Source organism: Eschscholzia californica, unplaced genomic scaffold (assembly GCF_041429995.1).
Source record: "Eschscholzia californica isolate CP2 unplaced genomic scaffold, dmEscCali1.0.p SCAF_5, whole genome shotgun sequence".
Taxonomy (NCBI): Eukaryota; Viridiplantae; Streptophyta; class Magnoliopsida; order Ranunculales; family Papaveraceae; genus Eschscholzia; species Eschscholzia californica.
Window position 1 is genome coordinate 51,461,303 of NW_028238472.1, and position 25,906 is coordinate 51,487,208.

The 25,906-nt window shown below is 36.1% G+C and overlaps 3 protein-coding genes across 11 annotated transcripts; all 3 read left to right on the forward strand.

The window, feature by feature from the left end:
• Positions 1-628: 628 nt before the first annotated feature.
• Positions 629-6,272, forward strand: PRFB3 (peptide chain release factor). Of its 2 annotated transcripts, none has more exons than XM_086639030.1 (6): positions 629-988; positions 2,212-2,426; positions 2,712-2,912; positions 4,019-4,231; positions 4,883-5,066; positions 5,893-6,272. In XM_086639030.1, exons 1-6 carry the CDS (start codon positions 781-783, stop codon positions 6,180-6,182), a joined length of 1,311 nt encoding a protein of 436 aa, XP_086495156.1. In that variant the 5' UTR covers positions 629-780; the 3' UTR covers positions 6,183-6,272. The 2 variants fall into 2 exon arrangements, with proteins under 2 accessions (XP_086495156.1, XP_086495157.1); XM_086639031.1 differs by having other exon boundaries at positions 654-988; positions 2,260-2,426.
• A 1,493-nt stretch (positions 6,273-7,765) lies between these two features.
• On the forward strand, positions 7,766-14,430 carry LOC147540387 (glycosyltransferase-like At2g41451). The gene is made up of 11 exons (XM_086639029.1): positions 7,766-8,469; positions 9,625-9,774; positions 9,922-9,974; positions 10,529-10,637; positions 10,742-10,876; positions 11,003-11,047; positions 11,805-11,992; positions 12,166-12,307; positions 12,764-12,810; positions 13,255-13,342; positions 13,747-14,430. The coding sequence occupies exons 1-11, from the start codon at positions 8,134-8,136 to the stop codon at positions 14,056-14,058; spliced, it is 1,605 nt and encodes a 534-aa protein (XP_086495155.1). The 5' UTR covers positions 7,766-8,133; the 3' UTR covers positions 14,059-14,430.
• Positions 14,431-15,589: 1,159 nt separating this feature from the next.
• Positions 15,590-24,202, forward strand: LOC147540388 (nonsense-mediated mRNA decay factor SMG7-like). 8 transcript variants are annotated; one of them, XM_086639037.1, is made up of 9 exons: positions 15,618-15,835; positions 16,788-16,883; positions 18,318-18,923; positions 19,031-19,153; positions 20,319-20,551; positions 20,628-22,311; positions 22,414-22,560; positions 22,851-22,988; positions 23,744-24,202. In XM_086639037.1, exons 2-7 carry the CDS (start codon positions 16,812-16,814, stop codon positions 22,543-22,545), a joined length of 2,850 nt encoding a protein of 949 aa, XP_086495163.1. In that variant the 5' UTR covers positions 15,618-15,835; positions 16,788-16,811; the 3' UTR covers positions 22,546-22,560; positions 22,851-22,988; positions 23,744-24,202. The 8 variants fall into 8 exon arrangements, with proteins under 8 accessions (XP_086495158.1, XP_086495160.1, XP_086495163.1 ...); XM_086639039.1 differs by having other exon boundaries at positions 15,624-15,835; positions 22,854-22,988; XM_086639038.1 differs by having other exon boundaries at positions 15,705-15,878.
• Positions 24,203-25,906: the final 1,704 nt, after the last annotated feature.

The following is a 25,906-nucleotide window of genomic DNA, read 5'->3' on the forward strand; positions in this document are numbered from 1 at the left end:
CCGATGATCACATCACATCACATCTCGGTGGTGCTTCAAAATTGAGGAATGAGTGACGGAAAGGGTAAAAGTAGAGGAAAAACTAACATGAAGTCACTGACGGGATTATTAGTTGGGTTTTCTGACTTCACCGATTACCCCTCTTCATAATTAATAATTGAGCCATAATGAGTTTTACCACTTTCATTACTATATTTGGCAAATTTGTAAGGTCACGTCTACCGTAAAAAGAAATTAAAATCACAAATTATTAATATGCGGAAAAAATAAGTTTGTACGAGTAATATTTTTTTTACTAAACCCAACACTAAGTAAGGTATTACAACTACTAAAATCACATTGTTCGATAAATATTCTTGGTAGTCATTTTTTTTCTACACATCAAACATTGTTTTAGTGTTCTTAACCAATTTAGTATGCCCAACTTTCCAAGGGAGTAAAATCAATCAACAATTAGAACTGAGGGGGTAAACTAAAAAAACCTTTGTTAGTTTTGAGGGTGTAATTCTCTATTGGACAAATCTGGGGGTAAAAAGAGTCAACTTGGTCAGTTGTTGGGGCTATTTGAGACCTCAAAAAATCGAATAACCGGAACCGAATTAACTGACATTGAGACTCAATCAGAACCAATTTGGTTGGTTCTAGTTAAAGGTGCATCAAGAACATTTGAATTTTAGAGAGAGAGAGAGAGAGAGAGAGAGAGAGAGAGAGAGAGTCTAGGGTTTTACTTGAGGTAGCTGAAGAAGAAGAGAATTCAGTACTTGGGTTGCTTTCAATTTGATGGCAAACCTAACAACTGAGTCACCTTCTTTGATGGGTAGAGTTTCATCTTCTTCTTCTTGTTGTTCTTCAGATACATTTTGGACGAAATTGGGTGGTGAATTAAGAAGAAAAAGAACCCAATTTCATTTCCAATCTAACCTTATCTCTTTTACAATTCGAGCTTCTCAGTCAATGGAAGACAAGAACAAAGTCTACAAAGAACTGGGTATCTTCTCTCTCTAACTTTCTCTTCATATATGTGAAGACATCAAATGGGTTCTAACAACAACTATAACTGAACAGGAAATTTTGATTCTAGTGGAAAAGTAATCACCTTTCTTTTTTGTTAAATTCCAATGGGTGTTCTAAGTAGGTGAAGAACTTGAAGCTTGTTAGGTTTTTGAAGAAATGCTTATAAGAATTTAGGGTTGTTTTGCTGATTGCTGAGTGTTATAGTATTATGCCAATTTATGATGTTGAATTCGATAGAAACACTGAGATGTTGTGGGTTCCAGTCTTGGGTGCACGACTTGCCTCGAGATTTTTCCCGTGGAATTTAAGCTCCTAAGAATGGAATGCGGATCTCGTTGTATAGTGGTGTTTAGGGCATATCTAAAATACTGAGATGTTGTGAGTTCGAGTCTTGGGGAGCACAACTAAACTCAATATTTTCCCCATGAAATGCGAATGTCATTGTATGATGGTGTTTGGTGCACGGGAGTGTATCAAGAATCACATTCAAATGGATTGATATTCCTAGTAATTACGTTCCTTCCCGTGTGCCGAACATGAACTTGTAGGAGCTAATTAATGTATAGGTTCACGACCCATTTTATAGTTCTTTCCAATGACCCATAATGGGTTCTCTCTGATGGCCGTTGTGGAAGTTTCATGGCGCTGATGAACTTATTACATCCTTATGATGTATCAAACTATCAATGCCCTATGATGTAATCATGATTCTACGGTGGCATGATCCTTGATTAAACATACAAATTAATACGTACTCTGCTATTGTCTTGCTACATCTAAATGGTGTAACTGTTTCCCTGGTTCGTTTGAAATCTCTTAAGAGCGCTTGTATGTATCACATAACCTCTTTCCTTAGTCGCAAACCTGTTTTTGACCCATGGAAGTTACGGGTTTTTTGGTTATTTTAAGGGACAGAGTTCATTTTTGTTGATTTATCTATGAATCCAAGTAGTAAAATCTTATTTAATGATGGATGTTAAAGAAAAGTATTATTGAAGACGATGATGATGATAATAAGGGAATAAATATTAATTAAATAGTGTTCATATCCCTCCTTATAGGAGAAACTGTTTTATGGTTGTTTCATGTTTGAACTATAATAACCTTGTTTGACTATTCACCACTGCTCTTATTATTTGGGATTATAAATATACAGCATATACGTTGACTTCTCTGCATTTTTTTCATTTGTACTAGGTCTATTTTCATTAAAAAAGAAGATTGATGACGCGGTTGTCCGTGCAGAGATGTTGGCACCTGCACTAGCAGTGGAAGAAGCAAGACAGATCAAACAAGAAGATTCACTCCGTGAATATAATCTGTGGGATGATCTGTCTAAGTCAAATGAATTTCTTATTGAGTTAGCAGATACAACTAAAGCAGTTGATGCTCTTAAAGATCTACGATATAAGGTGCTTTACTAACACAATTATGTCGATTTTGCTGGTAGATATCCTTGATTATCTTTAGATAAAGTTCACCAGTCTTACAACTTGAATTCTTTTGTTTCTCATTTGGTGTTAGATCGAATGTTGTACATAATAGCTTTGGGATAAAACAATCTTCCCAGTGAGGAGGTTTAAGATATTTACAAGCCTGTGATAATCTTAGTTTTGCCGATTCCAACTCTTATTGTTTCTTTTTGAGATAAATTTTAGGATGAGATATCATAATAATCTCCTTGAATATATCTGCAGGCTGAAGAAGCTAAACTGATTACCCAATTAGCAGAGGTAGATGCTATAAACTACAGGCTTTTCAAGCAGGCATATAGAGCGTCTGTAGATGTAAGCAAGTTCTTGGATCAATATGAGATGACTAAGCTTCTTAACGGGCCATACGATATGGAGGGTGCTTGTGTGATTATAGGAGCTCGATCTGAAGGTGTTCATTCTGAGGTTTGAAAATCTTAGCTGCCTTTCAACTTTAATTTTTCCAGAGAAGATTTGAATTGAACAAATCTTGCAAGAAATCACATGGGCATCTGTTGTTACTCCAATCTGACATCCTCTCTTAGTTCAACTGTTCACTATAGTTCATATCGCCCATCTCTTTCCTGTCACCAGTGAAGGAACCAAAACTAGTGTAGCCTGAGCTATAGCACGAACTAGATTCTTTAAATATGTTTATATCAGATCTTTGTTAGTAAGTTTACCTGATTTGGAAGTTTTCAAAGAATTTCCTTAGGTCTATGTCAGTGTGTGGCGTGAACCTATCCTCCTGTCCCTTGAATTGATCCATGTAACAACAGACAGAAAGTAAGTGTTTCATTCTCTTTAGGTTTGATCTTACAACCAATATCAAATACAGCTAAATGCACTACACACAACCATCAGAGCTTGGGAGGAAGTGTCAATGTTCAAATAACAGATAAATAATTTTGTATTATATCTCCCGCTATTTGAAATCGATAATGTTAGTTTCTTCTTTTTCATCTTTCTGTGCAATGCGTAAATATGTATACCTTTTGTTTCATTTTGAAGTTTATGGATTTTTTAGGATATTATTTTTGTGTGAGCAAGGTCTTGAAAACGTAAATATGTATACCTTTTTCAGGCTAAATTTATTTTGGCCTCCTTTTTGGTCAAGTGCGAATATTTCTTGAGTTAATACAAAGCCTTCAAATTAAGCTCCGACAACTAAAGTTTCAAACAAACTACTAAGTTGGGGTTTTGGCCTAGGGTTTACTCGGGCTACTTGCGATCCTGATCAGATCACCGAAGTATTCAGATGGATCGACAGATTACTTAGAGTCAGGAACTAGGTAGTCGTTGTAAGTTAAGCGTACGTTGTTTGTGACCAATACGGTATATTTATGTTGGGTTTTGTTACGGTCAATTTCGTTGAGTGACACACGCTAAGAGTAAAAGAAAATTTATTTACGTAAGACCTATATTTAGTATTTACTTTTGATCAATGTGTTTCTCTATCTCCGTTCATCCAACTACCCATTTGTTTTTTCTCTCTGTTGATATTATTCTTTCTAATGTACTTTCTATTACAGGTATGGGTAGAACAGATTTTGAACATGTATCTGAAATGGGGGACAAAGCAAGGTTATAAAGGGCGGATAGTCGATAAATATCGTTCTGAGAATGGTGTGTTCAAGTCGGTAACTCTTGAGTTTGAATCTAAATATGCGTTTGGTTATCTTTCTGGAGAAAGAGGTGTACATAGCATGATTAGAAGTTCGCATGATGAATCGATTCTCCGTGAGGTTTGTAGTAGTTCCTCATTCTTTAACCATTGATTTTCTGAATATCTCTTTTCTCCAGCTGCAAACCCAAGAGCACAATTATAGTCTCTCTATTAATCGTGAAAAAGCAGTCTCATTTTCAAATTGCTTGTACCCGTTTTGACTGATCGACTATCAATTTCAAAACGAAAAAACTCCTTTCAAAGATGTTAAGTTTATAGGGACTCCATATTTTATATAAACGAAAAACTCACGCTATTCAGTAAGTACTAAGAATTTAGGATTGTAATCTTCAATTATATTAGCTTTGCTTGTAAAGAAAATTATATTTCACATTCTGTGGTTTATATTTGCTACATATTATATAAACACAGAATTTAGGATTGTAATCTTCAATTGTCCAGCCTCCGAGATTAAAGCCTTAAACATGTTAGCCCTAGTTTCTGTTTTTCTCGTTTCTTTCGGTTTTAAGTTTATTTAACGGACTTCCTTCAGTTATCTCCTTATAATAGGTTCAATTTTTGTGTCAGGTTGTTTCATAATAATTGATTGGGCGGGTCATTTGGCTTATTGTGAATCATTCAATAACTTTTAAGAATCGAAATATTTGAAGTAGAGAATTTAAGAAATCTCTAGTGTATTCCCATTCTTGCTAACACTACAATCTTGCAGATTAGCTTGGCAACCGTGGACGTTATTCCTCTATTCCTTGAAACAACTACAGATGTACAGATAGACGAAAAAGATATTGTGTGTTCATCATTATCACCAGAGGGAGAAGATCAACCACTTTGCCGAACTAAACCTGCAGTTAGCATCCGACATATTCCTACTGGCATCAGAGTCTTGTCATCAGGTATTCTTTGTACCCAATTTTTTTATTTATTTATAAACAATCGAACAATTACTTTAGGGAAGTTTAGACTACAGGACATCCAATACTTAAAATACCTATCAAAACCTTTTGGTAGAAGATGCTTCCATGGCCGATAAATTTTGAAAAAATACTACTCCATGAGATGAAAGAAGAAATTCAAGTGCTCTGTCTAATAGGGTCTCCATGAGCAAAAAGTGGCCACTGTGACCCTCTCAGATCAAGCCCGAAGAGAATAATTTCCGCACACGTTAAGAAATAGAATTTTGGGGGATTTATTCGAGTCTTTTACGGAACACCAACTTGGGGTAGCTCCCAAACTCACAACCATGTCAAGACTTGACCCTCTTTACTCTGTGTGGCTTCGGTTTGGACCAAGACGTTCATATATGATATATGCACATATTATATATATATATATATATATATATATATATATATATATGTATGTATGTATATATGTATCTACACGACTACACAGACACCAAACACTCAAACTCACACTCAGACATGTATCTTTGAAATTTCGGTAACGAAGAATAGGAAAAGAGCCAAGTGGAGAAACAACAAAACTAAGATAGAACGACTAGAATAGGCTGTCAATAGACTCCGAATTGAGAGTCTTGATGCTCTCACCCTTCTCGACACCGACTCTCAAAAGTAGAAGGATTTAATTTGAACACATACTTTTTTCTTTTCCCTTTTCTCGTTTCCTTTTAAATTGTTCCTTAATTCATACTTTTCGTCCATTCCATACTCTTAATATACCAAACTATAAAATGTAAATAACAAATATTCTTATGTGCAGATGAAAGAAGTCATTTTGCGAATAAGATCAAAGCACTTAATCGTCTGAAAGCGAAGCTTCTCGTCATTGTAGCAGAGCGAGGTCTTGACAACGTCAAAGATATCAAGAAAAGCGATACGAGTAATATATGGAAGCAAGAAACAAGAAGGTATTTTTTCCACCCATACAAACTAATACAAGATCTAAAAACTGGGATTCAATTGACTGATTTAATTTCTATTTTAGATGGTAATATTGAACCTCTTATTGGTGCCAATATTAGTCTTAGACAGACAAACGATACTATCTAATTCACATTCCTTGCTTTTTTTTGTACTTGTAATTGAATGAAATATTTCTTTAACTTATATATATTAAAACCGAAATCATTCTTTCACTTATATATTAAAATCGAAAACATTCTGGTTTGATGCTTACATTATTCGCGTGGGGGCATTTTTATGGGCTCCAAACAATTTCAAAACTCAAAGAATTTCCCATACCATCTCTATACATGTCTCAGTTTTGCTACCTCTAATCGTGTGAATCCTGTGCGCTCAATCGACCTTCTGAAAATAAAATTGTAGATCTCAAACCATTAGACTAAATGGCAAGAAATTAAGCAGTATATTGGTTCCAAATTATATGGCTAACCTGCACCCAGTGATCCACAGGCTTGTTCCGGATACTATGTCTTTGAGATGTATGTGAAAGGAAAAGAAAAGAACTGTCTGATTGTAAGCCACATATTATTTCAGCCTATTTCGTACATGAAGCTCGGCGTAATTGTTGCTGCATGTGTAAATGAGAAAGAAAATAAAAATATGTTCTCGTTGTAAAGGGTGAGAGGGGTGTGATGCCTAAAAACGTCCTTACCCTAGTTACCTAGTATCACATTTTAAGCCACTAGATTCTAAAATGCTAATACATACGATATTGTTAGCAGTCAAGAAGGCCGACCCTCGGTAAAGAGTGGTCTTAAAAGGATGTGTTGTGAGTCAAATATTACATCGATTTGGAGAATAGATACAAATGAATAAACACCCTTTCCTCATGATCTTCGAAGCATGAAATTTTGAACAACTTCTAGGTTGTCTATGCACAAGAACTTTTGGTCGTACTGGTAAGAAGTTTGGTCTTCCAGTTAAGTAATGGAGGATGACAATTCAAAAAAGTAAAAAAACTAGGTTGAGTTTCCATAGTGAAATCACCGGCCTTGCAACCCTAGCGTGAAAGGCACGTGACTTTATCGTTCTGCCCCAGACTTTGCAGTCTAGGCAGCACATAATTTGGCCTCTTCAAGTTTGATATGTTAAAAATAGCTTTTGCTATTTTGATCCCTTTACGGCTACTATTGTTACGATTTAGTCCTCGGTTTGTAACTTCGTTATATACCTGTCATGACGTATGAACAATGTAATTCTTATAGTTAATGTTAGGCTGTTTCTCGAAAAAAAAACAAGAAGGGAGAGATAGATTTGAGGGCGTGACACTGCAGTCATTTCATATTTTTGTATGTTTTGTTTATTACGTACGATCAAGTAGGAAATCAAGTAGACAAAAAATCTAGTATTTTGAATCCATAAATTCCTAAACAAGAATCCTTGGTTACTTGCCTCCTACTTCCTTAACCCCCTCTGTGTTAATAGGACAAAATATAACATATGAATTCAGGGTCGAGTAGTAACATTATATTTTTTTAGTTTCGAATTCTGAAATACCAAAACAATCATATATTTTCAATTTCGAGTCGTGAAATGTCAAAATAAGCAATCTATCTTTTAGTTTTGATTCCGGAAATGCCAAAACAAACCATTTATCTTTTAGTTTTGAATCCTAAAATGCCAAAACTACAATCTATCTTTTAGATTCGAAATTAAGTGCCAAAATAGTCAATTATTTTTTACTTTACTTTTGAATCCTCCAATGCCAAAACAGACAATATCCCAATCCTATGGGCTTATATCTTGGAGTACATTGATGTCTCTTTTACCCAATCAACCCAAAATGAGTTAATAGCTTAATTCAACACAGTAATGGCACCTTATATATAACTGAAAAGTGAAAACCTCTCTCTCTAACTCTTTCTCTCTCTAGACCTTCTTAACATTCATTCTTCACTTTTTAAGTTTCCTTTTTGATTTTTCAACAACATCCGTTTTTCAAATCCAATAGATTTTGGTTTTACCCTTATTAACTTCTACCCATTTGTCTCTCAATCCAACATTCTCCCTCTCTCTCTACTTTCTCTCTCTATCTACCATGGCTACTGTTTTTAGACCTTCTTCTCATTCATCATCTAATCAAACTTTTGCTTCTCGTATTCTTCTCATTCTAACACTTCTTCCATTAACCCTAGCTATATTTGCTTTCATTCTTCAATGGAGAGGTGGTTTAAATGATCCTACTACTCGTTGGTCTACAGATGATGATGATGATCATACCCATGAATTTCCTGGTATGATTACTAAATCAAAAAATCATCTTTCTCACTCTTCTTCTGATTGCTCTGATCTTCTTGGTCAAAGTTCTTCTTCCGTCAGATTTCCTTATTATCGCGATTGGAAGTTCGATTATGAATCCGATCTGAAACCCAAGGTCAGAAATTTACTTCTTTTTTTTATTCATTTTGGATCCGTTTTTCTTTGATTCTTTGGTTGATTGAGTTTGGGTAATTATTTGTTTCTTCTCAAATTGTTCTGGGTACTCTTGGATTTTGTCTAATTATAATGTTTCAAGTTATTAGATTGGCATGTGTTAGGGTTTATTCTATTAGTAATTTTATCTTTTGTTAGTTTTTTTTTTTATTTTTCAGTTCAATTTCCTCAAATTTGTTATAATGCAAGTACAAGTTCAATAGACACAAAAATGGAATATGGGTTTCTCTTAGAAATTTGTTTAGGAATGGAATGTCATCTAAATCTTCATCAAATTATATATCTTTCTTTACGCAAGAGATGCCTTGTAATGTGGGGGAGCGAGGGGCGTTCCGATCAGAGTACTAACTACCCGAGTACCGCGTATTGGATTCACCATGCCCTTTCTCCGTGGATCTAGTACCCCAAATTTGGCATACCGGAATCTACAATCTTAATTAACCCAATTTTTTTGTTTCTTCCAACAAAAAAAAACTAAAAGATTGTTTGGTTAACTAGTTAAGGTTTTAAGTTTAACGAAGATAAAATGTCTAAGAGGTGGTGTATCTATCCTATATACATCATAGGTAGTATTTATTGTCTAATGAAAATAATCCAAACCGTACCGGACCCTAGAATAGCATACCCAATAGGTATACCCCTATCTTACCACATACTAAATGGGAGTATATCACGTAATGGTACCCTTACCACGTAACCTATGTAGTACGACTCGGCCGAGTCAGTCGGGAGTATATCCAGGTAACATTGGTGATTGGTCTGGATCAGGCATTATCGGTTTAAGAAACTGTATAGGTCAATCAATATCTAGTATATGGAAGCAGATTTTTCTTCATAGAACCACCATTAATAATAGAATCAGTGAAGTTCTTTAAGCAGATTTTGCTTGGAATTGGCGATATGATTAGAATCAGTATAGTGCTTTTATCTTTGGTCTGTTTAGATTTAATCCAGCTGCTTTCTTTCAACCTTATGATGTGGTTTTGATTTTGTCCATTTGAGCTGCAACTGAATTTGGAATAATGTGTATAGATCAATCAATAGTATGTATGGACTTGTCCATTGACCATATTAATCGGGTTTTTATATATGCCAGATTTGTATTACCACAAGCACTTCAGCTGGCCTAGAACAGATTTTGCCATGGATTTTTTATCATAAACATCTTGGAGTTACAACCTTCTTCCTTTTTGTGGAAGGGAAAGCTGCATCTTCGACAGTCTCTACCATCCTAGAATCCATTTCGGTGAGTACGTAAATTATAACGCTCCTGTTCTCGTGCTGAGATTACATGCGAGTTTCTGTTAACTTACGTATTCTTTCATTTCAGTTAGTTTTCTAAATTTCTAAATCCTAGTTGTTGGTCTTATGGGTGTGAAATACTCTATGCCAGGGAGTCAAAGTCATATACAGAACAAGGGAGCTAGAGGAGCAACAGGCTAGAAGGTTGGTTAACTTTATTACTTGAAATGATATCTTAATGTTATAAGTTAAGTTGAAAGCGTTTCTTTCATTACAAGCTTACTCAACTAGCATGAATTGTAATATTGAATAGAGGATCTAGTAGAATATCTTTTTGAAGGTTAACACGTAGTCTTTTTCCTCATTCTGTTAGAGACATTTCGTAGTAGGACTAAAAAATCGGATGGTCTCTTAATAACATAAAAGATTCTTATTATGTTCATGCCTTTTTAAAGAAGGATAACACCATTAACGAGGGATCTTCTTCGGTTCTTAAGGGGAGCCTAGCCATCTAACATGTTTTCGATTAGTAATTAGAGTTTATACCGATACATTCATCATCTTCACCTTCGGTTGAGAAGTTGACCGCTCGCCTGTTCTTGGTTGACCATCATGGATTTACTGGTTGGTGACTGATAAAAAGTAAAAAACTAGGTGTATGTCATGTGACTCTTTTGAACTCGTTTTTTATATCCTGAACGCGCATGGAAATTCCAAAGATGCATGGCTTTTAACTATATTCCTTTTTGGACATTTAGCCGGATCTGGAATGAGACTTGGCTGGCGAGCTTCTTTTACAAACCATGCAATTATGAGCTGTTCGTAAAGCAATCTCTTAACATGGAGATGGCCATTGTCATGGCAAGGGTAAGAAATTCCTCGCTCATTTTACTATACATAAAATTGATCCAATATTTGGCTGAACACAAAATAATGGTTTTACCCTTTTTTGCTATTTGTTTTAATCTTAGGAAGGTGGAATGGAGTGGATCATCCATCTCGACACCGATGAGTTAATACATCCAGCAGGTGCCCAGGAGTACTCTTTGAGGCAATTGCTGTTAGATGTGCCTGGGAATGTAGATACAGTTGTTTTTCCAAATTATGTGAGTGAAACAACTCGACTTTTGTCGTTACTTCGATGAATTTCATTTATGATTGACCCTTTATATTTTTTTCTCTTTTTAGCTCGTGCGAGAGTATATATTCTAATGATCTCTTTGTCTTTTCAGGAAAGTAGTGTTGAACGAGGTGATATCAGGGAACCTTTCAGTGAAGTAAATTTTCTCACTTGGTTTTCTCTTTAACATGCTTTTTTCTGAAGTTGTTAATCAGCTGTTTTAGAGCTCAGTATATATATATATATATATATATATATATATATATATATATATATATGACATATTGAAATCAAGTTAATTATACTTTATATCACCACTTATTAACGAAACGAAGAAACTGTTTGAAAATTCCCTTGTAACATGGAGTTGATCTAGTAAACCTAGAGCAACAGGAGTCTTGAGCCTTCCAACTATTTGATGAACTGATGCAGATTAATATGAGAAGCGTCCAAGTCTTTAAGATTGCCTGTTCCTTTTGTTCTTGAGGCTTATGACCCACTACAATAAAAGTTAAAATAAAGTGAAAGCTTTTGTTGTAGTAAGGTCTAAGGCGGTATCCTGGTCGGCTGAAGTCGTACCTCAAAAGTCTTAGCTCCTCCAGTCTGTAACAGTTCATACTGTAAATTGAATTATATTTCAAAAAATGCCAATGGTAGGTACTCCTTTCCTGAGAAACTAAAATATCACCTAGGTGAATAAGTCCTAGAAAATAAAAGAAATCTGGTAGGGATTTCGAGTTCAACTGCTTTAAAAACTAACCCACGTCTTAGTAAACATAGCTGGGTCTTCCACTACTTGCTTGATGAGAATGGTAATATATCGTTATGTGGCTTGTCCTCTTTTCAGTAATAGAGAACTGCTATAGAACTATTTTTTGCTTGACTCGTGGTTATACATTTCTGTTTGGTAACAGGTTTCTATGTTCAAGAAAAATTATGACCATCTTCCAAAAGACACATACTTTGGCATGTATAGAGAAGCAACACGTGGTAATCCAAACTACTTTCTTACTTATGGAAATGGAAAGTCAGCTGCTCGAGTTCAAGATCATCTCCGCCCTAATGGCGCACACAGGTGGCACAACTATATGAAGTCCCCAAAGTAAGATCATTTGGTCTCTTAGACTATTATGCTTATATGTTGGAATACATGTCACTTGTGTATTTTTAGCATATCCTTTTCACCATTTTTATGTGTATATACATATTACTGTATTAGTACATCTGCTGCCTGTTCATGATCTGGATATTCCTAAATTACAAAAATCTTGGCAGTGAGATCAAATTCGACGAGGCTGCGGTTCTGCACTATACATATACGAAATTCTCGGACTTGACTTCTAGACGTGATCGGTGTGGCTGCAAGCCTACAAAGGAGGATGTCAAAAGATGTTTTATGCTGGAATTTGACAGAGCTGTAAGATTTATTTGTTTTATTCATGAGCAGAATCACATCAGTTATATTTTGTTAGAAGAAAGTGCTTATGGTATTTAGTGATTCATATAATCATGGTGCTAGGGTCATGGCCTTCATTGATGGCCAAGCCACAAGTTAGGTCGCCTCGTGAACATTCCCTCTAGACGAATCCCTATCGGATTAGGATTTAATAGCTAGTTTCTATTGTTATTAGGATTTCTGATACTGAGAATCTGAGATGCAGTCGGACTAGGAGGTTCGCCCATCCCGGCTTTCCTTGATATCTGTCTTTCTTTCTTCATTTGCTTGTACGTTTTGTATAGCACGTCCGGGTCCGTTCTAAAATTCTTTTAGTATATATATATATATGATTTAATAACACTTCTTTAGGGGTAAGGGTGTCTAGGTTGCTGTACTGAATATTTTATTTTCTAAACAGTAATATTTCTTTTGCAGGCTTTCATTATAGCTTCGACTGCGACAGAGGAGGAAATGCGACACTGGTATGATTTTGGGCTACATATTTATATTGGCGGCTTTCATTGCTCTAAACAATTTGTATCATCTAGCATTCTAGCTTACATATTGTCTTCATAATTTATCATCTTACTTGATTTAAGCCTTCCAAACTTTCTTTCCTTTTTGCATTATATACCATTATAAACTTGGAAGTTACAGTTATGCTGAACTTTACTACAAGTCGATAAATCTCTAAAAGTACACATAGTAGTTACAAAGCTCTTAATGTAAACATAGCATCCTAAACCCATTTGGGAAAATTGGCCAAAAGTTTCGACTTAAGTTTAGACACAAACTGCTACCATTGCTTTGGAAAAGATTCTAATAAATGTTACTAAAGTTTTAATTCAATCGTAAAATGTTGATTTGTATTAAAAGTTTAAAACAGAAGTTGTATATTCGCTTACAGATTGTATTCATTTTTTAAGGTACCGTGAGCACATTGTATGGTCTGATAAGGCATTGAACTTGAAGCTTCTCAGAAAGGGCATTTTGACCCGCATATATGCTCCCATGGTAAGCTTATCCTTGATGATTCCTTCACAAAAGATTTTAATTTTTCTCTATTGAATTCTCCCGCAACGAATCTATATCTGTATATTATTGATGATATTTATGTACTAAAATCACTAGAGTTACATAGCATCCTGAACCCATTTGGGAAAATTGGCCAAAAGTTTGTAGGACCATTTTGTCAAAACCATCAATTTCTTAGGCATCGGCTCTCAAAGTAAGGTTTGCACGGAGTAGTTTGTATATATTGTATAGGATTTGCACATAATTTGCACGGGGAGCTGCAAGCCTAAAAAATATTGGCACGTCTTATAAACCAAGACCAATAGGAAAATGGGTCTTTGGCACAATTTCCCGAATCGATATCCATTTTCCATTTCATAAACTTATTTTCTTCCTTCGGACAGAATATAATTCAAGGATTGAGGGAGTCCGGTGTGTTCAATTCCGTGATAGCTTCTGCGCAGAAATCTCTCACAAAGGATAAGTTGTTATCTTCGAACAGTAGCACCAACTCTTCTAGAGATCACCTTGGATCATCTGAAACTACATTTGGAACAAGGAAGATGGGCAAAATCAAAGTATCTACCGGAACACAAAGAAGAGTTTTAGAAGTTGCAGATGATACTGCTGCTGCTTCATCTTATGCGGAAGCAATACCACCGTTATCTCCTCCTACCATGGACGACAATGTTGATTTGGAGAGAGAAAAAGCTTGATGATATAGGTCTTCTAACATTTTTTTTTAGATTGACAGTCTGGGTCTGAAAAATGGGTATAAGCTTCGCCGATTATGATGGTAGGCCTCATTTGTGATCATTATCCAAATTCTGGTGGGTCTGTTGGTGTACATTTTCAGGATTGCTAGGTACAAAACATAGAGAGAGAGGCGTCACTGCGGCAACACATACAATAGGAAGGTTTGGTACATTTATTGATCGAGATTGAGTCGATAGCTTGTAGGACTCACATTCTATGTATAGAAACCCTATATATTGTTACTTGTATTTGTTGATGATTCATTTCTCAAGACATCGATGTGTTTTTAACTCATCATTCTAATAGAACTCTAAACTCAACCATTCCTTTTAGACTTGTTTAATCTTTTTCCCTTTTCACCATTGGTTTCTTTCTTAATCAATAAGGGCAAGTTGTCATAACCTTCCATTATTTTTGAAAGGTTTAGTTGGACACTAGTTTTTTTATCAATAAAGCCCAAGGTACGAGTATTCAGCAGGATACTACTCTACAAGTGTTTTTGTTTTACATGGACTGCAAGAGTCATTACAACATTACTAAAAAAAAAAGTATAATACACGTAGATAAATCATAACAGATATAAAGATCCTTAAGGTCATTCCATAGGACTTAAATTCTATTTCAGTTGTATCCTAATCTATAAAATAAGGGAAGAAGGTGTTTTTTAGAATATACCCTTCCCTTCAATGACCAAAATTACTCCCTCTTAAATTTATCTCAAAGGGTTGACATTACATCTCACAAACTTATCTCGTTAAAATTTTACTTCCCAAACATATCTTTAATGATTAAGATCACATCTCTCAAATTTATTTCGAAGGTTGAGTTTATACTTTCCAAACTCATACTCATTAACTAACATTACACTTCTCAAATTTAACTCTAGCGGTTGAGATTATAGAACTGATATCTGTGCCTACCACATATATGGTTTGAAATTTGAAAACATCTGCATAGTCTAGTTTCTGGTTAGTTTATTTATGGTGACTTCCTATAATAAATTTTGGAAGTCACCATAAATAAAACTAGACCCAGTGCATACATAACTAGGGTGCATCTATGGTGACTTCCAAAAATTATTATAGGGGCCTGCATCTATAAGTGCACCGAAGTTGAGTGTACTCTTTTCCTCACGTGCCCCAACACCCCCTTGAATCTTCTATGTTTCTCCTCCTCCTCCTCCTACTCCTTTCTACAACAAAAGAGTCAAAGACTTTGTTGAGAGAACTTGAAGATCGGAGTTTGAAGATCTATAATCTAGGGTGTCAAACGAAGAAGAGAAAATTAGAAGATTCGATCGGCAACCCTAGATTTTGAGCTAGAAGAATTCGAGACCTTAAGGAAGGTCTTGGATTGACCAAAAATTGATCCAACTGGATAGTCCAACTTCTCTCGCACTGGTCCAGTCTACGACAATGCTTTGGGCCTTGGACTGGTCAGCCGAATGAGAGGGCCCTAACAAGTGTCTATCTCGGAAGGCCCTTACCATTAAACCACCCCCCAAAAGGGATAAAGTTTATTGTTTGCGTTGCCTAGACGAACAAAACCAACAAACGGGGCAACGACCGACCTTAATTACCCCCACCATTCTCATTCCCCCTCTCTCTTTTTCTAGAGAGAGAGAAAATTGAAAATCGAAGGAATCAGATAGAGAAAGGCTTTCATTGGTTCAGAGAGAGAGAAAGAGAATAACGAAGAAAAGGAACGAGACCTAATTAATAGATCTGATTTTTTCAGGTTAGTTCTTCTTTCTTGTTTTTTGATGAAAATTAATTTTCAGGTTAGTTTATTTCTCTCTTTCTTCAATCCATCTTCTTCTTCCTATACATTTTGGAAACCCCCAATTTCTTCAATTTTATGTGTTCCATGTAAATAGGGAAAAAAGGTTTCTTTTTGTTGTTGTAATTGTGTTAATTTTTCTTTTAAATATCAGGGTTTTGATCAGATTATTTTGTTATGATATGATCTAATTGCTTCGTTTTTGGGGTTACTTTGCAATTGATGTTAGGTTAAAAATTTGATTTTGATCCTCTTTGATTAAGCCTAATAGCTCAATCAATAATTTGCCTTCAAAATTAGTATCAATTTTCCTGTGTTATTAGTCTGTCATCGGGTTGTTTAGTGGCAGACTAGCAGTTATGATCATGAGTTCTTACCAGTAGGAGATGAGGGGGTTCACTGTTGTAGTTATGTTAATTTTATACAGTTCGTTTTAATTGTCTGGGTTTTTATTATATTGGTTTGTTTTGATACGATCTAATTCGTTTGTTCTAAGTCAATCACTTAGTTTTTTGGTCTCTGGGTTGACTATGGAATCGAATGATCTCCTTCTGTTACTTTGAAATTGATTCTAGGTTAAAAATTTGATCTTGCACCTCCTCGGTTAAGTCTTAGCCCAATTAATAATTTTCCCTCAAAATTAGTACCACGTTAACGTGTTAGCAGACTAGCAGTAATGATCATGAGGACATACGAATAGTTACAGAAAATTTAAACCTCAATGGACAATTTCAATTCTTTGGGTTAGTGGGTTGCCATTTTGTCAGTATATGTGTTTTATGTCATGGAATTAGCATCTGAGGAATTATAATCGTTGTTGTTTAGGGATATCTTGTTTTGTGGAGTATCTTTTATTATTTTTCTTCTTGAGATGTCACTTATTTTTGCCTTTCTGTTGTTTTCTTTAAAGATGCTCGTTGCACTTATTTGATGGATGATGACTATTCCTATGGATAACGTATCCATTCCCTCATCGAGGGAGCTTGTGCAAAATCTTTTCAACAAGGTATGTATTTGTGTTTTGCATATCAAGATGGATGAGTGGTTGAGTCTATGCACTTGGATTTCTTCATATTGCAGTTTATGGCTAATTTGCATTCTATTTTTAAATTAAGTATTTATTTGCATGCCTATTAGTTAATAAAAATTATCTTCAATAAGTCCCCTTTTGATGTTTCTTACTTCTTTTGTGATTAAGCTTATAATGTTTTGTCCATGTGTAGTTGAATTTATAGTATGCATTAAGCAAGTTGACGCCTTATAAGATTTCTATCTACTGTGGTGTCCATTGGTAGTTCTTATGCTAAAAGAAGATTCCTGCGATGTTCTTAATTTCTAGGAAGGCGAGATACCTCTCAATCGCCTTAGTGCATTCAAGTTAGGGTCAGCTAAGTGGATGCTTGAACATAGCTCCCCTCTCCACCCTCCGAGAAAAGGAAATTCAATTGCTACCCCATTAAGTTGTTTTAAATTCAATATATTGTAGTAGATTTGTAAGATATTTGATTTTCTTATGTGCCTGTTGGATGCGATCACCGTTGCAACTAGTGAAAGTACGCAAGCAATCAAGAGTAACATTAAAAAAAAGCATGAAAAAAACATCAAATGTCCAAAAAGAAATATTTTAGACTTTTAGTCGTCCATGGAGAAAGAGGTGAGGAGATATATATATCCCGTTTTGTCACTGGGTCACACCCAACCTCTCATCTTTTTGGGTAAAATTGAGGAACCTAATCCCTAACCTAAGCCATGCAGGTGTTGCTATTTGCAATTAAAATAATGCTTAATATCATTTTCACATACATACATAGTACCTCTCTTAACCATCGAAATGCTCGCTGTAGCACCTTAAACAACGGAAGATTTTATAAAAAATAATGTTACTTATGTATGTAATCACTTATAAGTTATCCCTTCTTAACCCAAAATTTGAACTTCAGCAGAATGAACCTATTAGAAAGAGTGCATGTTTTAGAAGCACCTGTCCTTGGAAATTGTCTCAAGTGCCACACATGTGTTGATACTCGATACTGTAGCTTTGAATTGCATGGAAGTATACTTTTTAGTTTCTTTAATAGTGTTTTAACTCCGATTCTTCAGATCTGGACATATATTTTGTAGACATAATGATGGATGTCATTACATTTCTACGTATTTTTGTGTTGTACTGAGTTAGTTGAAATTCTTCTCTGGGCAGTCAAATTTGATTTTTATGTCAGTTTGGATTGCAGTAATTAGTATGAAGTTCTATCTGCAACAACGAAGTATACGTTTGGATAGTTATATGTGCTCTATGGACAATTCTTATAATTAGCAATAAACTGATCATTGGTTTATTTCTTTCAATGCGACAGCATTTGGAGTAGATAATTTTTTTTTAGATTTTTATTTCCTGTGTCTATTTTAGCTATTTAATGGTTGCACTTTGTTCTTTTAACAGAATGTCGAGTTGGAGAATCGACGTCGCAAGTCAGCCCAAGCAAGAACTCCTTCTGATCCTAGTGCATGGCAACAAATGCGTGAGAACTATGAAGCTATCATCCTTGAGGATTATGTATTCTCTGAACAGCATGAAGTACCGTATCTTTTGTGGCAGTTACACTACAGACGAATTGAGGAGTTGAGGGCACATCTCAATGCTGCCATAGCATCTAGTGGATCAACAACATCCCAAGGAGGGGCAAGTCCCACTCGTCCTGACCGGATTAAGAAAATACGTTCTCATTTGAAAACGATTCTTTCTGAAGCAACTGGATTTTATCACGATATGATTTTGAAAATACGAGCGAAATATGGGCTGCCTCTGGGACATTTCTCCGAGGACCCAGGTAATCACATCGTGCTGGCAAAGGATGGGAAGAGATCTATCCAGATGAGAAAAGGAATGCTGTCCTGCCACCGTTGTTTGATTTACTTGGGTGACCTTGCACGTTACAAGGGACTTTATGGTGAGGGTGACTCCAAGACTCGTGATCTTGCAGCAGCTGAAAGTTACTATTTGCAAGCTGCTTCGCTATGGCCTTCAAGTGGCAACCCTCACCATCAGGTTTCTCTTCTTTTAAGTTATTTGTAGTTTCCAATTCTCAGTATTAGGCTGCAGTGTTTTTTTTTGGGGTAATCCTTGTTCTAAAGGAGAAATTTCTCTTCCTGCAGCTTGCAATATTGGCCTCGTATTCGGAAGATGATTTTTTGGCAGTTTATCGGTATTTCAGGAGTTTGGCAGTGAGCAGCCCGTTCTCAACTGCAAGGGATAACCTAATTATTGCATTTGAAAAGGTATTTTTGGATGCGTACATGTGTTTTGAGGCATTTAGAATGGTAACATGTTTTGTTCAGAGTCGCTGATTCGTTCATAAAACTATGTCCTGTAACTTGTTGTCTCGATTCTCAGTTGCTGAATTGTTCCGAGAAGTTGGATTAAAGGACCATATAATCTAGGCAGCATATCTTTCTACTGTAAATTTGTGATATTTTGAATCCGAGAATGTTTGACAGGGTGTGGCCATTCCGCAGCCGAGAATTTCTATTGTATGTTTGAACATTTTCTAAATATACTTAAACATCCAGGAACCTTTTTTGTTAGCCGGATGTGTACAAATAGCTGTTTAATAGGGTATATATAAATAGTAGAAATTTATGTGCGAAAGATTATGTTAGCGCTCAGCTGAACCATCAACAACTGTGTAAATTAGTACAGAAATGAAAATCGTAAAGACACAAACTAGTTAAAAGGTAACTTCAATAAATATCAAATCCATCCCAGGGGATTTTGTTTTTTAAGCCACTGAATAGTGATGGGCTATTGACCCGTCAACTTGTTAATGGTTTCGCAACATAGTGGCTAAATAAGTGTCAGCATTTTTGTGGCTCAGTCATAAATTAGAGGCCTAAAAAGGTAACCCAGAGTGAAAATTTGCGTTGAGCCTTGTCAAAAACATAATTACGTATTCTTATTAATTTTCAATCTTTAATGACCGAACTAGAGAAATCTTCTTCACACAAGACCAATAAGTCGTAGCCAGTTAAATTTATTGACAATGTAGGTGATAACATGGCTCAAAAGTTGTATCAGTCCGTCAAACTTACCACAGGGTCTCCTTGACATCTACTTTGTCTAGCATAGATTGCAAAGGGTGTGCTAAATGGCTTACTCAGCGTTTTTAAACTGTCAAAAGTGCTTTTGTGGTTACCAGAAGATGAATCGGATCTATGTGACTATGTCATTTAATATCTTGTATTCTTGTGTTGACTATAATTTTATTCTTGTTGGCGAGAATCATAATATCGATATAGATTTTCAAAAGTAAAAGTAACATTGACAGAAATTGTGCAATATATTCTGTTAAGTGTTATCTCCTGAAGTGGAGTCCGGAAAAATTGGATACTTCCTTTGCGTTTTTTCTCAACAAGTTGGTGTTGATGTGGACCTTCATTTTTGCAGAACCGCAATAGTTACTTGCTGCTACATGAGGATGCCAAAGCCTCTCCTGGGAAGTCATCACCTCTGAGGAAGACCAGGAAAGGAAGACGGAAAGGTGAATCAGTGAATCAGCTGGGAGATAGTAAAGTTGAACCCCCTTCCGTACAGGAAAAGAGATGCAGTATGATGGAGACATTCAAAACCTTTTGCATCAGATTTGTACGATTAAATGGCATTCTTTTCACACGCACAAGGTATTTCATGTTGAGCATTACTTCGGTCCAGTTCTATTACATTTTTTTAGTAACATTTTATTCTATCACTGTCCAGCTTGGAGACATTCAAGGAGGTGTTTTCAGTGCTCGACAATGATCTTCATGAGCTTCTTTCAACTGGGAAGGAAGAGGAACTAAATTTTGGTTCGGATGCTTCCGACAATGGTTTGTTCATTGTTAGACTAATAGCCATTCTCATTTTCACAATTCATAATGTGAACAAGGAGAGCGAGGGACAAACATATGCTGAGATCTTACAGCGTTCAGTCATTCTTCAGAATGCAATTGGGGCTGCCTTTGAATTTGTGGCCCGCCTTCTTGGGAGATGTACACAGTTACAGGATCCTTCATCTAGCTTTCTTCTCCCTGGGATCCTGGTATTTGTGGAATGGTTAGCTTGTCGTTTGGATATTGCTGTTGGCAGTGAGTTGGAGGATAAAGAAGATCCAGCTAGGTCATTATTTTGGAAACAGTGTATAAGCTTTTTCAACAAGCTAATATCTAGTGGGTCTGTGGTTACTGATGATGATGGTGATGAGAGCTGTTTTTTCAATATGAGTAGGTATGATGAAGGTGAAACTGGCAACCGTCTTGCTTTATGGGAGGATTTTGAGTTGAGAGGATTCTTACCACTTGTTCCAGCTCATCGCATTTTGGATTTTTCGAGAAAGCATTCTGCTGGTTGTGATGGTAGCAAGGAAAAGAGAGCCCGTGTCCAGAGGATTCTTGCTGCAGGGAAGGCGCTTGTGAATGTAATCAAGATTGATAATCAAGGAGTGTATTTTGATCAGAGATTGAAAAAATTTGGTATCGGTATTGAGCCTCAGAGATCTGATGATTTCATGCTGGCTAGCTCTTCTCACGTTTCTACTACGGTAAATGGTACTGCACAAGAAAATCAGGTGGAAAAGATAATGAATTTAGGACTAGAGCAACCAAAAGCACAAGTATATGCTGAAGTAGAAGAAGATGACGAAGTGATTGTTTTCAAGCCTGCTGTAGTTGAGAAACTCATCGATGTGATCTCTCCAAAACTATCAAACTATCAGGTCCTTGGACCCAGCGGCAACTCTGCAAAATCTGAATGGCCAGATAATGTTGGATCTATTTCTGCCCATTTGAGTAATGTTCTCCTGCAGAATTCTAAGGGTGCCAGTAACCAGACACTTTCCAGTTGTGCTAATATTTCTCAGGAATCCTTGCCAATTAGTTCAGGTGCTGTAAATTGGCATGAGAATGGTCATACTTATCTCGTTAATGGAGTGAAGAATTTGGAAGTTTCTGGAAATGGGCTAGTTATGAGAGATGAGCTACAAGGATTTGATTCTTATCGTCCTCCTGTTTCAAGTACTTATCCCCGATCTGCAACCCTCGCAAGTGGTACCTTTTCTAATGGTCATTCCAGAGCCCCAGGAGCTGTAATTCCATCCAAGTTTGATTCGTTTGTGTCAGCCGGAACAGAGCCTGAGAATGTAACAGTGAATCAAATGCCAGCATTTCCAACCAGTGTGAAAAAGAATCCAGTGAGCCGACCTGTCAGACACATCGGTCCGCCACCAGGGTTCAGTACTGTTCGTCCTAAACCAATTGCAGATGGTTTTATGAGTGCATCTGAGTTGAAGTTTGAGATTCCACCAGTAGATAATTACAGTTGGCTTGATGGATATCAACTGTCTTCATCAACAAACGGCACAGTTCCTAACTCAACCAATGGCTTGTCTGATGTCTACCTCCATGCTGTAAGTAACAACAATGCCTTCAGTGATGCAACGAGTTTCCCTTTTCCTGGAAAACAAGATCCAACTATGCAGATTCAAAATGCAAATTGGAAAAACATGCAGAACTATCAGCTTCTAGGGCAACTCAGAAGACATGAGCAACAGCAGCTGCAGCTTCAACAAGTGAATCAGCTTTCTGCTCCACAGCAGGAGCGTAAGGGACAGTCCTTGTGGTCAAACAATTTCTTCGTGTGAGAACCCATATGATTGGTAAGTTTACTATCTTTTCCTGAATTTATATCAGCTTTCGTAAGATTTTGTATCTGGTGCCTTAAAATGCATAGTTTCAGACCATTACCAACAAATGCATCCACAGCCAATTCTGCTATAGCAGTTTAATCTTTGCTTGCATATGTTTACTATTACATTATCAATGCTTCTCTTCTTTTGACCCGGGTCCTTTGTTGGTTTCCTGTTCTGAATTAGTTTGTTGTTCTAAGCCCCTGACAGAAATTTCTTCTAATTAAGTGATTCTGATTTGGATATCTTTTCTACTGAAGAAGTTGGAAAACCTCTTTGAAGATCAGAACTTCAGCCTGGTGCATAGTGGGTTCGCCATCTAGCAGACTATTCAGTGTCAGTAATTTTCTGATCAAGCACGGACGATGATGAAGTATGATGCACTTTGTTGGGAACAGGTAACTTGTTTTTCCTCTTTTTCCGAGCTATGTACTTCTGTTAGTGCATTTCAAAGTTTAAAAAGAACGGTTGAGGCTTACACCATGAGGTGTGCGCGAGGTGAAACAGTACTTTCTTGCACTTAAGGCATACATATCTTTTGCGTATTCGATGATACAAATGGAACGGACAATGCTATGTTCTAAAACCTTGAAGGGGAGCTGGACCACTTGATTTTTGTGTGTTAGATACTTGCAATTTATAATCATGTAATGGAATACCAAATTATGATCAGTTGTTTGTTTGTGGTCAAAGGTCCACTCGAGAAAGCGTTCATATTTTGACCCATGTTTATCACAGATTTAGAATAAAATGTTCCTTTATGCTTCCCGTGTAGATTGACTCATAAGTGTGTCTTCTAATTGCACAAAAAGTTTCGTTTTTTCCCTGGTACTCTCTTTGCTGCCATTTTGGATCATATGATTCATACCTAGACCTAGACTTCAGGCCTTCCCTCCGCATGCTGAATACAGATGTCGAATTTAATAGATAATGTTGCATTGCTTGATATGTAGACCCGTTCTTTTTTGCGATCCTCATTATTTTAACATGGTCAATTTTATTAAAAACCTTAAGTAAAATAACTTGGAAAAATTCTTGTTCACAAAATTAAAATATTAGTAACTCTTACATTGTTGTTTTACCGATAGTCTTTTCTTTATACTTCTCTTTCGTGAATGGTTCTTATTTTGCCTGAATTGTTCTTTTTTTGCAGAGCTTTTTTGACTGAGAATTGGAATTTATCTGACGGATTGGAAGTTCTATAAGTAATGCCTTTGAGAGGTTTCAGGGTGATTGTAGTGTTGAAGTGGGTCAATTGAAGCTAGTCGATCCCCGGGAACATTGAACTGAGGAGAGGAGAATACTTTATATTACACTGTCATCTTTGTCAGTCTTTGTCGTCCGGAAGTAGGGAAATATGCCTCGTGTGCTCTCTAAGTTTTCAGAGCATTGTGGTGTTGGGATGATGATTCAGAATAAATGGTTGGGAGCAACCGAATGAAGTTTGACGTTAAGAACACGGTAAGACAATCGTGATAATGGAGTGAGAAACTATTAGTATTTATGAATTCAAACCAAGTAGACATGAAATATCTCGGTCTTTAAATTTTTATTAGCATTTGATGATAACAATACTTGAAAATTCTCTCGTTATATGAATTATGATTTTATATGTTCTTGTGATACATTTAATATATGTTCTTGAAAATTCTCTCGTTATAGAAGATTGTTTGGCACCTTGAGTCCCATCTTGCCCGGAGACATGGGTAGGTGGTTCCAAGCCTAAGTTTACCCAGCCTGATCCCTGACCTGAGATAAGGTCTGGAGTAGAGACTGGTAGCCAACTGAGAAGGGAAAGTTCCCTAAGATCTGAAGAAGAACCTTCGGAGGAATGAATCCAAACCCTTGCTTGCTTGGACACATCAAGATAGAAGAGGTCGTCCCACCTCTGAGAATAATTTTTTTTTTGTTAAAAGAACCTCTGAGAATAAGTTGAACTGAGCTAAGTGACGTGGAAGACGAAGGCACGCTAAAAACCCACTTGCTATGCATGAAGCGATGGCTGTCCAAGGATTTGTCATTGGTAGAAGTGACGCGGCACGAAGAACAAGCTTAGCAACGTGAGCTTGAAGATAAAGAAACTTACCAGCGTAAGTTTCGAATTGATAGAATTCTGGAGTCCACCAGAGAATATAGAGTAGAAACTCAAATGATAATTGATAAAATGATAGATTGATCATAACAACTTACTAGGACTGCTTATATAGCATCAAAGACACCTAGGAACTACTAGAAAACAATAAATAACCTAGGGAACTAACAAACAAAACAGAAAACATGAAAACATAAATTCAGACTTTGGATTTGGACAACTGAAACAGCAACTTTCCAACTTCTATTACTGTCCTACATTAGTTCTATTGCTGTCCTACATCAGTTATGGGGCATTATTATCCGAACGACCATCAACACGTGGCTGTTAAATGCAAAAATAGCCTACAAACTTGAGCGTTAAAGTGGTTTCTGAATTTTTTGCAAGCTTTGTTTCTTTAAATTAAGAAAGGAAACATTTGTTGATCTTTTATCATCTGAGTTATACCCGAAGACCCTTTTGGACATCATCAACCCCTCAATCAAAATGGACATTAAATTTGATTTATCTCAGTTATTATTAGCCTTTGCTGATGGCAACAATTTATGAATTATGGTTTTTTTATCCAGTTCCTTTTTTTTGTTGAAAAGTTAGGAATACCATTAATGAAAGAAAGTCTTATTACAATACAAATGAGAAATTAAAAGTCGAACATCGCTCCAAATTCTATCTTCTTCACGTGTTTTTGTCCATTTTGTTAACTTGTTTGCTGGAGTGTTTTGCAATCGATTGATGTGAGAGAAAATAGTTATGAAATCGGTGAGGCAAATTCCTTATCTTTTGGATATGATAGAGGGATTGTCACTGAACTTTCTTTGTTGTATCTCTAAGGTCATAGATGAACTTCTGGTTGTCACTTCAATATTGATATTCTTGTATTGATTGTCTGTCGTCCATCCAATGGCCATCGAATGTCCATCAGAATAGCAAAGGTCGTCACTTTCTTTACGTGTAGTTGGTACTTGTATACCAATCTCTCTCAATCTTTTTCTCTTTTTGTTTGTGAAAATTCTCTTAATTTATGAATTACAATCACAATAATATATTTTTTCGGTTTTTTGTTTTATTAGTCATATTTCATCTTTTTTTTTGTTGTTGAAAGTCATATTTCATCTTGAGTGACCGATAATATGATTTATTCCCCATCAATATGCATCTTATTAAAATAATAAAACATGAATATTTTATTAATAAAGCAAAAAAAAGCTAATAACGGAGTAAGGA

Coding starts and splice junctions, on each gene's coding strand:
- LOC147540388 (XM_086639032.1), top strand. CDS start 16,812: ATGATGACTATTCCTATGGATAACGTATCCATTCCCTCATCGAGGGAG. Junction 16,884..18,317: donor TGCAAAATCTTTTCAACAAG/GTATGTATTTGT, acceptor TTCTTTTAACAG/AATGTCGAGTTGGAGAATCG. Junction 19,154..20,318: donor TAATTATTGCATTTGAAAAG/GTATTTTTGGAT, acceptor TCATTTTTGCAG/AACCGCAATAGTTACTTGCT.
- PRFB3 (XM_086639030.1), top strand. CDS start 781: ATGGCAAACCTAACAACTGAGTCACCTTCTTTGATGGGTAGAGTTTCA. Junction 2,913..4,018: donor CTGAAGGTGTTCATTCTGAG/GTTTGAAAATCT, acceptor TTTCTATTACAG/GTATGGGTAGAACAGATTTT. Junction 4,232..4,882: donor ATGAATCGATTCTCCGTGAG/GTTTGTAGTAGT, acceptor ACAATCTTGCAG/ATTAGCTTGGCAACCGTGGA.
- LOC147540387 (XM_086639029.1), top strand. CDS start 8,134: ATGGCTACTGTTTTTAGACCTTCTTCTCATTCATCATCTAATCAAACT. Junction 10,638..10,741: donor TGGCCATTGTCATGGCAAGG/GTAAGAAATTCC, acceptor TTTTAATCTTAG/GAAGGTGGAATGGAGTGGAT. Junction 13,343..13,746: donor CCCGCATATATGCTCCCATG/GTAAGCTTATCC, acceptor TCCTTCGGACAG/AATATAATTCAAGGATTGAG.